This window comes from Puma concolor, unplaced genomic scaffold (assembly GCF_028749965.1).
Source record: "Puma concolor isolate L17-30 unplaced genomic scaffold, mPumCon1.1.hap2 unalloc_scaffold_40, whole genome shotgun sequence".
Lineage (NCBI taxonomy): Eukaryota > Metazoa > Chordata > Mammalia > Carnivora > Felidae > Puma > Puma concolor.
The window spans coordinates 278,544-292,854 of record NW_028240248.1 but is presented as its reverse complement, the minus strand read 5'-3'; the positions used below and the strand labels follow the sequence as shown (position 1 = coordinate 292,854).

Here is a 14,311-nt window from a genome sequence, read left to right as displayed (position 1 = left end):
CGTGCGGGCGGCGGGAGGAGAGAGGAGAGGTTAGGCCAAGAGCACACGGCACGTCCTTAGGGGGTGGGGACACGCGGGGGGCAGAAGGGCTGAGGGTGTCGCGGGGGCCGGGCTCCTGGACCCCACTTACCTTCCTCCTGGGCCTCTTCTGAGGTGGGAGCCGCGGGACAGGAGGGAACAAGGACAGTCATTAGGGGGGAGCATGAGCAGTGGTGGGAGGGGGCCCTCGGGGAGGAGGGGCAGTGGGTGCTCCAGGCTGGAGGTGGTGAGCCCGGGAGACCTGGGCCTGGACTCTGCCTCTGTCCCGTGAGCACCCTCGGGCCCTTTGCTGCCTCCTTGGGGTCGTGGGACTGCGGCCGCCCGCCTGCCCCAACACGGGGGTGTCTGTGTGGGAGGGTTTTGGCGGAAATGGGGGCAGGGGAGCCTTCGCTGGGGAAGGGGCAGTTCCCCAGGACCAAGGGGCAGTTCCCCAGGACCATGCGTCCCACTCAGAGAGGAGTCTTTCCACCTTTTTTGGCACAAAAAGAAACGTTTTGCTTACGTTGTTAGGCTAGCGAAGTGTTTTCAAAACATGTTCAAAACATAGAACATAGCACCCAGAGCGCCTCACGGCCCAGCCTGGTGAGGGTGTGGGGACGCCTCCCGCACGGTTCCCGGGTGCCGCGGCACCCCTTTGTTCCGCACCCACCCAGGCACGACCGCGGGCCTCCCCCCCAGATGCCAGCCCAAGCGAGGGAGGGGGCTCCAGATCGGCCCGAAGCTTATGCCCCAAGACGGGGATGCTGAGAGAGACAGGGACACAGAGACAGGGAGAGAGACAGAGGCAGAGAGAGGGAGAGACAGAGACAGACAGAGAGAAAGAGTCAGATGGAGAGAGCGAGAGACAGAGACGGAGACACGGGGACAGAGACGGAGACAGAGAGAGGGACAAGCAGGGTCCGCACCACCCGGCCCTTGATGTAGGTGAGGGTGAGTCTTAACCGGCACGTGTCAGCTCAGTCCCTGCAGCACCACCGGGATGTGCAGGAACGAAGGATTTTCTATTAGTGGATTAAGAGATGGGAGGTCAGCAGGGACATCGGAGAGTAGTTAATGATGAGACACACAGTTAACCGACGGACAGGCTCCGGGAGCCGAAGTCCAGGGCGGGTGAGGCCGAGCCGCAAGCAGAGGTTCTGAGCTAAGGGGCGGCGGGGCCGCTGGGTCAGGGTGGGGGGCATGCGGGGCTCCCAGAGTTACCTTCTTCCTCGTAATGCTCTGCAATGGGGTAGAACACAGGGGCCGTGTCAGCAGGGGGCGGGGGGCCCGGAGCCAGCTGCCCCAGCCCCGGAACCCTGAGGATGGGGACCGGGGACCCCGAGGAGACTGCCAGCTCCAGGGGAGAAAAGCCCGCAGGGCTGGGGGATCTGGTGCTGGGGCACCCAGGTCCTGCTGGGTGAGCTTGAAGGGGCGGCCAGGGCCCGGGACCCCCTCCCGGATGCCGCGCCGGAGAGCCAGCGGGACAGGCTGGGCATACGGGGCAGGGTTTTCATGTGACCACATCTCGGGGACATGATCTTGGAGAAAGAGGGGGGTCCCAGCCGCAGGGGCGGGAGTGGGGAGCCCATGTTCAGAGGGGGTCCCACCCGCCGCGGACCGTGACGCTTCTTGGGGTTCCCCGCCAGGGGTCCCCAAGGACAGCCACGTTGTCAACAGTTGGACGGGCCTGCCTCAAGTGTGAGCTTTCCGTCTGGGGTGGACGCAGAGAGGAGACCGTTTGACACTTACCCTCCACCTGCTCACTGTTGGGGGTAGAGGGTAAGAAAGAGAGAAGGGGGGGGAGAGAGAGAGAGAACGGGTGAGGTGGGCTTTCACTCAGCGGCTCGTAACAAACACCAGCAGGTCCTCTGGCCTCTGAACACAGCTCAGGTCCAGGGGCCCACACGGGGCGGGCAGCTACTCAGACTGGTACTCACACTTCCTCGTCCGACATGGTGGGAGGGTTGTTTCTGTGGGGCGGGGGGGGGGGGGAACAAGACGAGAGTCAGGAAGGCCTTGGTCTAGGAGTGCTGGCGTGGGCGAGCGCTGGGCTCTTAGGGCTGGGGGTGTGAGGGGACGTCCAAGGACAGGGTGGAGGCCAAGTGTCCGGCCTTGGGCGGGCCTCCTCACCAGGCCCCCACAGCCCTCCTCGCCGGACTCTGCTCCCACCCTGCCCCCCTTCCTGCCCCGGCTCCAGCCTGGAGCTTGGAATCGCAGAGTTGGACGGGATGCTGGAAGGTCGTGGCGTCCACCCCCACCCAGGGCCGACATCCTCTGTATAGCACTCCCCGAGGAGGGGCGTCTAGGCTGCTTTGGACAGCAGGGAAACCCTGCTGACGCGGACTCAAAACCCGCTTCATGATGGGCTGTGCCTTTGGGCCGAGGTCGGGGGGCTCCCCAGGAGCCCCTAGATTACAGAGCCCAGCTCCCCCAGTGTGTGTGCCTGGCCCCCGCCATCCCTGTGACAGCCTCTCCTGGTGTGAGCTCCAAGCTCCCTTTCCCCATTGATGCTTTCCTGCAGGGACCCCACGTCTTCCTTCTGGGGTGCCCTGGGCACCCCCAGGGCCCTGTGCAGCCCCCTCTCTCCAAATCACAAGAACGTACGAGCCGTTCCGTCTTCTCGTCTCCCCACCTCCCCCCGAGCTCACGGGGACGGGATCTGGCCGCGGCCGCGTGCCCCCAGCCCGGGGCCCGAGCGCGAACGGAGTGGCGGCCCCATCTGGCTGGCCCTCCCCGGCCTGCTTTCCCAGGCCCCTCGGACGCTCTTGAATTTGTCAATGTCTGCAGGGAAGCTCACGTGTGCAGGTGCGGCCCGCGCCAGGCCAGTGCGCTCAGGGACCCTCTTTCCGTGAGCTGGCCGCCGCACACGCCTGAGGCGGCCCGGGGCCTGGGAACGCTCTGAGCAGCTGTATCACACTGTTGGCCCGGGGTTTTAAAACACAAAGTTCATGACAACATATCACAGCTTAGTGGAAGACAATAGCCGTGCCCCCCCAGGGAGCTGCGTATAAGAAAACACAAGCTCATCATCCGAGGAGGCCTGAGCATCACAGCGCTAAGGTGGGAACAGTTTTCCGAAGCCTCTGTCAAGAATGTTAATTTTCCCAGAGCAATTTAAGCTCCGTGCAGAATTAACCCACAGATCCCTGCTCCCCCCACCCCAGCCCGGGGAAGCGCGTGGCTCTTCCCTGGAAGAGGGCTCGGCCGCCCCCTCCGGTTACAGCCTCCCGCCTCGTGTGCGGCTGGGGTCTCTCCCTGTTCCCGGGCCCGGTCTCTCCCCGTGGGCCCTGTCCCCAGCACCCCAGCCCACCGGGGGCCACTCTCTAGGATGGGAGGCTCCATGAGAGCCCGGGGCCTCGCCCTGCTGGCCCCCCCTCGACCCGGCCAGGGCCCTACACCTGTTGGCAGCCTCAAGTGGGGGCTGGTGTGGCCTGAGCCCAGGGGCCGGTTATTTTTAAGGAGCCAGTGGCAGCTGAGGTGTCCAGAAATAGGCACCCAAATCAGCCAAGACACCTCTGCCCAGAAACCCAAGACGCTGGGAGGGGGGCTGAGAGGGCAGCCGCGGAGCTCAGGTCTCCTCCTGGCCAGCTCCCCGCCAGCCCCCGCAGGTGTCCCAGGCCCGCCTGACCTCCTGCATCTTGCCTTCCTGCCTTCTGGGCTGGTGTCCAAGGGGGTGCCCAGGAGGACCCCCGTATCCCCAGGCAGGGTGCCCGCAAGCCCCTGGCAAAGTCTCACTCTCCCGGGGGAAGCTGATGCTTCTCCTTCATCCTGCCCCTCTGGCCAGGGGAGCCCTGAAGGACACATCACAGGGCTGCTCTGTCCCCTCACCTCACTGTCTGTCGGGGAGGGGCCAAGGTGGGGGGTGCCAGAGGGCAGGGACGGCATTTCGACAGCTGGGAAGGAAGCCCATCCCTCAGCGGGGGCGACAGTGAAAATAGCCCCTGAGGTCAGACCTCCTTGGAGACACATAACCCCTTCTCTCTTCCCAGGTGACGAGATAGGGTGGGAAAGGTGGGAGGCCCTGTCCTCACTGGCTGTGGGCCCCCGGCCGCGTCACCACTCCCCGGCTGGGCCCCCACCGTATCCTGCAGTGGCTCCTGGCCCGGCCTCCCCCGGTGGCTGAGGACACCAGCAGGTGCGGGCGCCCGGTCTGGGTGAAGTCAGGAGGGTAGCTGAGCCCACGGCATGGGGCAGGGGAGGCGGAGGGCAAGGAGCAGGGTGGGGCCCTGAGGAGCATGCCCTCCACCCTGCGAGGACAGAGGCCCAGGTCCCCACTGCGCCCCCTGCCTGGGCCCGTCTGCCCCTGTCCTTGACCTCTGGGAGGTGCCCCTGGGGCTGCGAGGGTCCCGGCCTCCCCTCCTCACGGAGCTGCCCCTGGGGATGAATTACACAAGCCCCCCGACGTGTTCGTCTCTATAAATGCCAGGATTGGAGGCAATGACTGATTGAGGCCAAGAACCCCCGGCTTGTGCGAGGGGCTGGCCTTGGTGCCCTCAGCTTATTGGAGTCCCCGGGGAAAGGCCCAGATGGGCCGGGGCTGGGGGGGGGGGGGCAGGAAACGGCGCCCGGGGGCCCTCGGGGCTGTGGGCAGTGCCCTTCCTGGGCACCTCTGTCCAGCCCTCTGCCCCGTTCCTTCCAGGGAGCCCCCACCTTCCTCCTCGGGCCACCCCGGCTGTCGCGTTCCCGTTCAGAGTGGCTTCCCCCACGTCCAGAGAGCATCGCCCTCTGCGCCAGCACCCTTGGGACCCTGGGCTGTCTTCGTGGGCTCTCCAGGCCGCCACGCTCGGAGCTGAGACATGTGCGAACACGACGGCCTGGCCCCTCTCAGCACCCCGGGACCCAAGACGTGCCTCAAATGCCGGGCCGGCCCCGCCCAGCCCTGGGCCATACCGACCTGTGGCTGAGTCTGGAGAGAAGGGTTAGAGCTCCCTGTGGACAGGACCGGCTCAGGCACTGCCCGCTCAGCTCACGCCCTCATGTTATAGTGACATTTGATCTTTCCCAGCAGCCCATTGGCCAGGGGCTGGGTGGCCGGGCATGTGGGGCAGGCGGGAAGGGGCCGTGCCCACACAGGCCCCTTACCAAGTATAGGAACAGCAGAGGAGGAGGCCTGAGGAGGCGCGGATGTAGGGGACGTGTCTGGAGACGGAGGCAAGGTCCACCCTCCTCCCCGGGAAGTGTCAGCTTCTATTTTTACTCCCCCGACAGCGGGCACATTCTCGATGGGCTGAGGAGGGGTGACGGGAGGGACGGGGTGGCCCCAGGGATGCAGCCAAGGCCCTCTCTGGGCCAGGCTGCTGTGGGGTCCCAGACGGGGGCCCTGACTCCCCCAGTCCAGCTGCCCCCCGCCCCCCACGGTGTCTGGGGCGTGGGCACTTTGCCCCGGGCCCACCCGTGTCCTCCATCGGAGCACGCGGCCCGGCGTCCCAGAGACCACCGTGGAGAGCAGGGCTCTGGGCGTCCTCAGCCAGGCCTCTGTCCTGTCTGCGCCCCACTTAGTGACCAGGCCTGGCTCTCGCGTGGGTGCTGTCGGGGCACAGGACAGACGGGTGAGAGAAGAAACAGCCCAAACAGGGTCTCGACTGCTGACGGTCCTGCTGGGTCTCCCCCAGCGACCGGGGCCATACCGCTTCCTTCAGCCTGGGAGCCGCCGTCTGGGGGTCCAGGCCCCGGGGTCCTCTCTCCCCGAGGCCACACTCAGTGTGCCGCTCAGGGCGGGCCCCGCCACGTGCCCGTGGAGCCTGGCCGTTCTGTCCACAGAACTCCAGATGGCACCATCCGCCCGGCAGACACCTTTCCCGGGCCTCCGATGGCCCCCTCACTAGCTGGCAAGGCCACGAGCTCCGACGGGCCTGACCCTCGGATTAGGGAAACCGAGACACGAAGAGGGGTCAGAGCGGGCCGGCACCTCCTTCCAGACCCGAGGGCTCCAGGCAAGGGAGGAGCACCGACGGTGGGGTCTGCTCGGTGCGCAGGACCGGGGTGAGCCCTGGGGAGACCCAGAGGAGGCTTCCGGTCAAGGACGTCGGGGGGCTCGCACGCCCCAGCCCCCAGCTCTCTGCCTGCTCTGGGGCCTCAGAAGCTTCCCGAAGGCTTCCGCTGGCACCTCATTCAATCCCTGCAAGTCGGAGATAAGGCCACAGGGACCCACGACAGGAGAGGCATGCCCACTGTCACACAGCAGGGGGAGGCAGGGACCCTCTCCCTCCTGCCTCGCGGAGGCTGGAGTTACTGGGGACACCCCTGCCCCCTGCCCCCCGTTCCCGTCTGATTTTGTTCCTGCCGTCTGATGCTGTCTCCCAAGCTGCCCAGATCCTCGGATGGGCCAGGGTTTCGGGGGGCCACATACAGCTGACCCTTGGCCAACCCTGCCCAGCGGGGCCACCTGAAGACTCACTTCTAGGGAGGGCCCCACGAGGCTCCCGGGGGCCGCCGTGGCCTCTTTCCTGTGGTAAGGTTTCCCTTCTCAGGCTGGCTCCTCTGGGTCCTCACCACCCCCTGCCCCCCCAGACGTGGGCACACTCGTGGGGACAGCACGTTCGGGACCATTCGGCCTTGTCTGTAGGCTGTGCTGGGGCTTGGTCGAGGAAACCCCGTGCACACCCAGCCCCGCTCAGACCACCTTGCTCCCGGGAGCCACCCGCTGCCCCTTGCCGCTCTTAGGAGCGGCACCTGCCGACGGGCACGCCCAGGCCCTGCAGTGGCCCTCCTCGGCCAGCAGAGGAGGGTGGCCGCCCACTCAGTGGCCTCGGCCCCTGGCAGGTGCTCTCCCGTGAACGGGCCGAGCCAGAGAACGGGCGCTGAGGTCAGAGGAGGAACAGCACAGGTTTTATTTTGGGTATCCGTGACCTCCCCCTCAGGGCACCAGGCCCGTGGTGCGGCCGGACAGCATTGAGCAGGCTCTGCTGGACAGGCCGCAGGCCTCCGAGAACCTTCGACAGGTAATCCACACCCCGGTCCACCTGGCCTGGCCGGGCAGGGGTGGGAGGAGAGGGGCAGGGCAGGGGCCTCCCCGGAGGGCTGGAGGGGGTCTGGGGTCCCGGGGTGGGGGCAAGGGAGAAGGGGGGCCCAGCCCTGGTCGGGGAGGAGGATGGGTCTCAACCCCAGAGAGGGTTTGAGAACTGACCACGCAGGCCCTGGGCCCAGGGGCGGTGGGGGTGGCTTCCAAAGCCGGAGGTGCTGAGCGAGGCCACAGAGCAGGGAGGAAGCCGGGACAGGGAGAGGCGGCCCCAGGGCAGTTTGGCTCCAGCTACCCTTCAGGGGGACCCTAGGGTGGCGGGGGAGAGCGGGGCCCCTCAGTCTGGTCCGGGCCCCGGTTTGCACGGGTGGGGTGGTGGGGCCCGAGGGACCTTGAACAGGTCCTGGGCACCCACACTGGTGCCAGCCCCATGGGCTTGGGCTCTGCCAGGCCCCAGATAGAAGCGGCTGACGCAGCACTTCAGAGACGGTCCTGCCACAGCCCCATGCGTCTGCGGCCCCACCAGCCTGGGTGCCTCTTTACCAGATCACTGGTCTGTTCCGCCTCCCGCATGCGGGGCTGGAGTTCTGCGCCGGGGTGGGGCTCTCGGGCAGGCGGGACCGATGGCAGAGGGGCAGTGCCTGGGTATCCCAGTCCAGGTTCCCCTTGGGCAGGAGCCCTTCTGAACCTCTGGACCCTTCTGGCGCGCAGGCCCCGACCCGCAGTCTCTGAGAGGCAGGGTCTTACGTCATGGCGGTAGCGGGCTTGGAGATACTCAGAGGAGACAAGCCCTGGGTCCCCGTCCCCGAGGCTGGGCTGGGGTGCGAGGCTCCTGAGAGGGCCGGGGTGGGTCAGGGCAGTGTGGCCGTCTGGCTTCCTGGCACCGTCCACCCCACCCGCCGCCTCTCATCCCGTGGCGTCATCCGCTCTGACCCCGGCTCACTGTACCGCCATGGGCTTTGCAGCCGCCTCTGCCGCTCCCCTTGGCTGATGTGCCATCCCGCTGGGTGGGGAGGGAGGACGTGGCGTGCCCGCTGGGAGATGCGCCCCGGCTGGCAGAGCACGGCCCTGGACAGTCTCCAAGGTGGGCCGTGGTAAGAAAAGATGGCTGTGGCTTGGTGGAGCGTTAATGCTCCTGACTGGTCCGTATTTACTCCATCCTCCAGGAGGCAGGCCGATTTTAATCACAGACTTCTGAAAATGGAGGTTCCCAGCAGAGCCAGACCTAGAACGCCAAAGGTCCAGTGGTCCTGCTCTTCACTGGGTTCCCCAGACAACAAGGGCAGCAGAGCCCAATGTCAGATCTGGGTGCGGGCCCAGGGCTGGGGAGCACACCCTCCGCCCTGTCTCCGCCTTCACACACTGGTCCGTTCACCCACCCACCTGTTTGTTCCCATCCGTGCTCACATTCGCTACCTTCTTTCCTCCCTTCCACTGTCCATCCAGCCATCATCCATGTGCCCACCAACACACCCAGCCAGCCAGCCAGCCACCTACTACCCATGCAGCACGCATTGATCTGACTGCCTCTCCATCGCTTCTTCCATCTCCTGTCCATACAATGGTTTTTCTGTCCAACTACCTTCTGTACATCCACCCATGTACCCGTCTATCCTCTATCAATCCATCTATCCATTAGCCAAGATTCATCCACCCATCTTGCTATTTATACATCAGTCCACCCCCCTATCCATCCCTCCACTCCTTCACCCATCATCCATCATCCATATCTGTCCATCCACCCTTCCACCTATCATCCCTCCACTGGCCCATTCGTCCATCCATCCATCCATCCATCCACCCGTCTGTCCATCCATTCGTCCATCCATCCATTCGTCCATCCACTCATCCATCCATCCATCCATCCATCCACTCATCCATCCATCCATCCATCCATGCACTCATCCATCCATCTATCCATCCATCCATCCATTTGTCCATCCATCCATTCATCCATCCATCCATCCCTCCACTCATCCATCCATCCATCCCTCCACCCATCCATTCGTCCATCCATCCACTCATCCATCCATCCATCCATCCATCCACTCATCCATCCATCCATCCATCCATGCACTCATCCATCCATCTATCCATCCGTCCATCCATTTGTCCATCCATCCACTCATTCATCCATCCATCCCTCCACCCATCCATTCGTCCATCCATCCACTCATCCATCCATCCATCCACTCATCCATCCATCCATCCACTCATCCATCCATCCATCCATCCATCCATCCATCCACTCATCCATCCATCCATCCATCCATCCATCCACTCATCCATCCATCCATCCATCCATGCACTCATCCATCCATCCACTCATCCATCCATCCATCCCTCCACCCATCCATTCGTCCATCCATCCACTCATCCATCCATCCATCCATCCATCCATCCATCCATCCGTCTGTCCGTCCATCCATCCATCCATCCATCCATCCATCCGTCCATCCACATGGACCACATCTGTCCACCCACCAAATCTTCACTGAGCACCTCCCAGGTGCTGGAATGGGGGATGACCCCAAGGTGGGTCTTGTTTTCAGGGAGTTCACAGTCTAGGGGTACAGATCAGAAATGCACACTGTTTCGGGTGCAGTAAAATTTAATATGGCCAGTCAAGGAGGGAAGCGTCATAGATGTTCTGGAAGAGGAAGACTGAACCCCCCCATCATATGCGCCCCAACTTAAGCCACCACACACGTCAGATCTCGGAGTCTAATACTGCAGAAGGCCATGGGACAGGACAGAGTGTCTGATTCTGGATCCTACCACTGTCTAGGGGCTGGGGAGGACTTCCCACCGGGCTGGCCCTCTTCTTTGTCGCTCCCCCCCAGTTATGGACACAGAGCCAGCACTTGGAACACACAAGGAGCTTTATTGCACACGGAGGACAAGGCTGCAAGCCGGGAGCAGGGAGGGGGCAGGGCCTGAGAATGTGGTGCAGGCGCTGGTGTCTCTCGACCTGGAGGTCCCCCAGCACGTGTCCTCTCTCTGCCCAGGCTGGGCCTTCCTCGGGGACTCTTGGTCTCTGGGGGGGGGGGGGCGGCCCCTTTGGTCAATCACCAGTGAGAGTCCCTTTCCTGCCCCTGCTGTGCGAGGTAGAGTGGGGGTCAGAGAGCGGGAGGGGAGAGCGGTCGGGGGGTCGAGGAGTAGAGAGACGGCGATGGTGGTGGGTGTTGGCCGGGCGCGGGCAGGCCAGGCAGGCAACGGCAGTGGCTCCCATGGCAGGGCCGGGGTGGGCGTCTGGCTGGACTCGCCCCTGCGAGGGCGGAGGGTGCTGCCCGAGCTGTCTGCAGTCTCAGGAAAGCTGAAACACCGGCAGGGGTGGGGGTGTCAGGCTTCGGTCCGGGGAGGGGGCTACCCCCCGCCCTCCACGTCTCCAGCCCGTCTCTGGTGGCCACGCTGGCCCTGCCTACGGCACCCCCTCCCCCGGGAGCAGCCGCCCTGCTCCAGCCACCGGAACCCCACGTCCGCTTCCACCTTGGAAGCTGGCTTCCTGACACCGGGGCCCCCCCGGGGCCGCGGGCCTACTTGGGATTCAAGGTGAAGGGAGCTGTGCCCGTCGCCTGCTCTCCCGCTAGCCTGGCTGCCCCCGAGCTCCCGCGGTCCCTGGGGTCCTGGGCCCCCTGAAGCAGGCACAGCCGAGCGGGAACCCCGGGCAGACCCCTGAGGCCCCTCCCCAGGCAGACCCGCTCCCGCCTGACAGAGCCGGCCCCCACAGGCCGGCAGCTCCGGGCCTCCTTCCTCCCACAAACCGGCCGGCCTCCGGCTTGGCCCAGACGCCATTTGTCAACGTCCTTGCGAGCACGTGGCGCCCAGAAACCAGGGCGGGCGGCTTGGCCAGGACCACCCCAGCCAGGATGTCTGCGGGAATATCCCATTTAGCGTAGCTCAGCGAAAATTGCTCCCACCTCCCGGCCAATCGACCTCTGATGATGCAGCCTCAGCTTTCCTGAGCCTCTGGCCGCCACCCTCACCGCTGGCTCACAGTGGACGAGCCTGTGGTCAGACTGGCGACGGTGTGGCGCCCCTCACGCGTCTGCGGGCGGGCGCTCTTCCTGCCCTGGCGGGCGGCCGGCCCAGCACGTGCCTCCCCCTTGGAGCCCGTCCACGGGTCTCACGGTCTAGGCTGTGCCCCCGGGCGGCGCCCTCGGCCGTCACCCACCGAGTCACTCGGGCCTCCGTGGGCTCCTCTCCGAAGCGGCTGGGGGCAGAGCCGCCCCACAGAGCTGCGGACGCGGACAGACTTGCTAGGGACACACCTGGCAGGTGCCGGGCGCTCGGGAAGCAGAGATTCTGATGGTCAGGGTCGGGCCGTGACCCCTCTGGGCCTCAGGAGCTCCTATCTCACCTCGGGGTGGTGGTGGGGGGGGCACCGGCAGAGAGGACGGCTGGCCTGTGACGGCTGTCCCTCTCCACCCCAGGGTGCAACGATGCTCATCGTGGCCGGCCTGTGCCCCCCGGGGCCCTCGGGACCCCCGCCGCCCCTGCTGCCCAAGCCAGGCAAGGACAACCTTCGTCTGCAGAAACTTCTGAGGAAGGCTGCCCGGAAGAAGATGACCGGGGGCGGGGCCCCCGTGCCACTGGGGGCTTTCCGCACTTCCCTGTCCCCCGTGAGTGAGGCCAGCCACGACCAGGAGCCAACGGCCCCGCGCCCCGCGGAGGGCCCGCGCTCCGTGCCCGCCCTGCCCCGCTCCCCCCACCCCTCCGTCATCCAGCACGTGGCATCGCCTCTGCAGAAGTCCACAGCCCCCTTCAGCTTCACTCAGCACAGGAGCCTGGCTGCCCACTTCAAGGCCACGGGGCTCCGGCTCACGACGCCGGCCCTGCACCCCACCCGGTCCCCCAGCGGCTTCACGCAGGTCTCGGCCCCCACAGCAGGGGCCACCCACGTCAGCCAGGTACACATCCGGCTCGTGCCGTCCCCACAGGCCAGGACCCCGGAGCCCTGCCAGACGGCCCCAGATGGGGGGCCTGGTGGGCAGGACAAGGACACGGTCCCGTACCCTCCTGGGGCCCAGCCCCCGGCCCCCGCGGCCCACGTCCGCCCTCTGCCCACCGAGGCCCAGACTGCCGGTCCTTGCCCCGAGGCCCCCCCTCCTCAGTGCCCTGGCCCTGAGGCCTTGGTGCCCAGAGAGGGTGGCACTCGGCTTGTGGTGCCCATAGTCCCCACCTACCGCTCACCGGGACCCTCGCCTCACAGGCCGGCCTCAGCTGAGCCCGTGGAGAAGCCCCCTGTGGCTGGCCCTGCCGCTGAGGCCGAGGCGGTCTCCAGTCCCCGGGGGGCCTCGTCCCCGGCCCCGCCCTCAGGCCCCCACCCATACCCTGTCCCCAAAGTTGCACCGAGGCCCCGGCTGAGCGGCTGGACGCGCCTCAAGAAGCAGCTGATGGAGGAGGCGGAAACATCCCCGTGCCCGGGGCCAGAGCAGAGCCCAGAGGGCGGGGGGCAAGAGGTGACAGCCCCCGCCCTCCCAGCGTCCCGGCCCCCAGCCTCCCGGGCCTCCAGGATGTGGGACGCGGTGCTGTATCGCATGTCAGTGGCCAAGTCCCAAGGCAGCCCGGCTGGGCCCAGGGATGGGGCTCGTACCCTGGCCGGCCTGGGCCGCCTGCCCTTCCTGTGCAGGCCGCGATTCAACGCCCGGAAGCTGCAGGAGGCAGCCGCCCGGCCGCCTCCTACAGTCCACTGCGTCGTGGACCTAAACCCCAAGCCCAAGAACTTCAACCGGACTGCAGCTGGCTGGAGGCTCCAGTGACCGGTCAGGGCAGCACCGGGGCCCAGGACCGTGGTGTGGACAGAAGAGGGACAGGGGGTCCAGCTGGGGAGCCACGGCCACTGCAGAGGGCGCCAGGGCCGGACGGACACCGGGCAGCCGGGAGGTGCGGGACGGACAGGCTGCAGCAGGAAGGACTGTGGCGGGGTGCGGCAGGGGCAGGTGGGGTCGGGGAGGAGGCCGGTCTCCACGGCATGGACTGGGGCAGAGAAGGGGTCTGCACTGGGTTAGAATATATATGGGGGCTAACGGGGTAAAATCACGCGCAAGAAGGAAGGAACACTCAGTGATGAGGCAGCGGGTAGATGAGTCGGCCCCGCACAGCAGGGCCCATGGCTCGGGACTCGGGGCAAGGGTGCAGGGGGGTGCCTGGGCTCCTGAGGGGCTGCGGGCCGGCAGGGCAGGGAGGATGCTGGGGTTGGGTTCTGTGGTCCCCCCGCCCCTCCGGGAAAGATGGGGGACAGATTTATGTTTGCTGTGCAGAGCGGGGCTGGCCAGGGCGACTCAGTTGTGCGCGGGCACCAGAGGCTGCATCAGCGGTTTGACTGTCGTTCCTGACACATGTGGGGACAGGCTCAGCTCCTTTTGTTGCCCGCCTCTGATTCCCCCGCCTGGGGGGGGGCAAGGTGTGAGGGGGGCTCGCTGGCGGGAGATGGGGGCGGGGCCCAGCTTCGATGGCTGGGTAAGGACAGGTGTCCTTGGTCCCGGGGCAGGGGAGGCAGCGGAGGGGACCCCAGGCCTCATGCGGCTTCGGGGCCCCCACGTCTGCAGTCCCCACTGACTCGAGACAGGGGCCAGGGCTCTGATGGGGTCAGAGCAGTGATGGCAGAGGGACACGGAGGTGCCTGGGTGCAGGACTCAGGGGGGGAAGAGACAGCCAGTAGGCGGCCAGCTGCATCACGCAGGGCATAATGGGTGCTGTAAACGGATCCTGGGACCCAGGCCACTAATAAAGTGTGTCTAACCACGGCAGTGGGCCATGTTTCTTCACCAGGTGATGGGCAGGGTGGTGGACCCCGGAGGGGCCCCCGGCTGGTGTAGGAGAGCGAGCCAAGTGTGGGTTCCGACCAGCTCCAAGGCCGGGCATTCAGTCCCCACAGGCCGCCCTTGCAGCTGTAACAAAGCAGGCCTTGTCCGTGGCCCCACATTCCCAGAAGGACACATTCCACACACACGACACCTCACGCTCGGGCTGCTGCCCCGGACTCACCAAGAAGGGCAGCCTAGGGCACCGAGCCCTCGTCCACAAGCACCTTCTCATACTTCCCATGTCCGGTGGCCACAAACTTGTACCTCTTTCCAGACGGAGTGCTCTGCTGGGAGAGGTGACCAAGAGCAAAGCTGAGAGCGGCAGAACGGAGATGGTGCTGCCTCTGGGAAGCCCTCCCAGATGCACTGAGGATAGCCCCTCTTTGCTTTCAACTGCTAGACCCGCCCTCCCTACATCAGCCACATTTAGACCCTACCTTAATTGTCGATGACGTCTTGGAGCCTCCTTTTTGCTCCCAGAGGCTTTTCTTGCTCATGTCTCCAGCTACGATATCCTGTGTTCAGA

General features: G+C 65.7%; 2 protein-coding genes and 1 long non-coding RNA gene across 4 annotated transcripts in view; 1 reads left to right on the top strand and 2 right to left on the bottom strand.

Moving 5' to 3' along the window:
* Positions 1-1,149: 1,149 nt before the first annotated feature.
* On the bottom strand, positions 1,150-5,157 carry LOC147571215 (uncharacterized). The gene is made up of 3 exons (XR_015247615.1): positions 4,913-5,157; positions 1,956-1,988; positions 1,150-1,781 (listed from the first exon to the last, which is right to left on the bottom strand). It is a non-coding gene; the product is annotated as an uncharacterized LOC147571215 (long non-coding RNA).
* PRR33 (proline rich 33) lies at positions 5,122-13,725 on the top strand. Of its 2 annotated transcripts, none has more exons than XM_086696526.1 (2): positions 5,122-6,469; positions 11,410-13,725. In XM_086696526.1, exon 2 carries the CDS (start codon positions 11,419-11,421, stop codon positions 12,736-12,738), a length of 1,320 nt encoding a protein of 439 aa, XP_086552652.1. In that variant the 5' UTR covers positions 5,122-6,469; positions 11,410-11,418; the 3' UTR covers positions 12,739-13,725. The 2 variants fall into 2 exon arrangements, with proteins under 2 accessions (XP_086552652.1, XP_086552651.1); XM_086696525.1 differs by lacking the exon at positions 5,122-6,469 and adding an exon at positions 6,488-6,959.
* Positions 9,841-14,311, bottom strand: part of LSP1 (lymphocyte specific protein 1) — a 36,997-nt gene continuing 32,526 nt past the window's right edge. The window contains exons 9-11 of the mRNA XM_086696527.1: positions 14,223-14,300; positions 13,967-14,072; positions 9,841-10,292 (exon numbers count right to left, since the gene is read on the bottom strand). Of these exons, the coding sequence (XP_086552653.1) occupies positions 13,980-14,072; positions 14,223-14,300 (171 nt within the window). The 3' untranslated portion in view covers positions 9,841-10,292; positions 13,967-13,979. The remainder of the gene's footprint in view (positions 10,293-13,966; positions 14,073-14,222; positions 14,301-14,311) is intronic.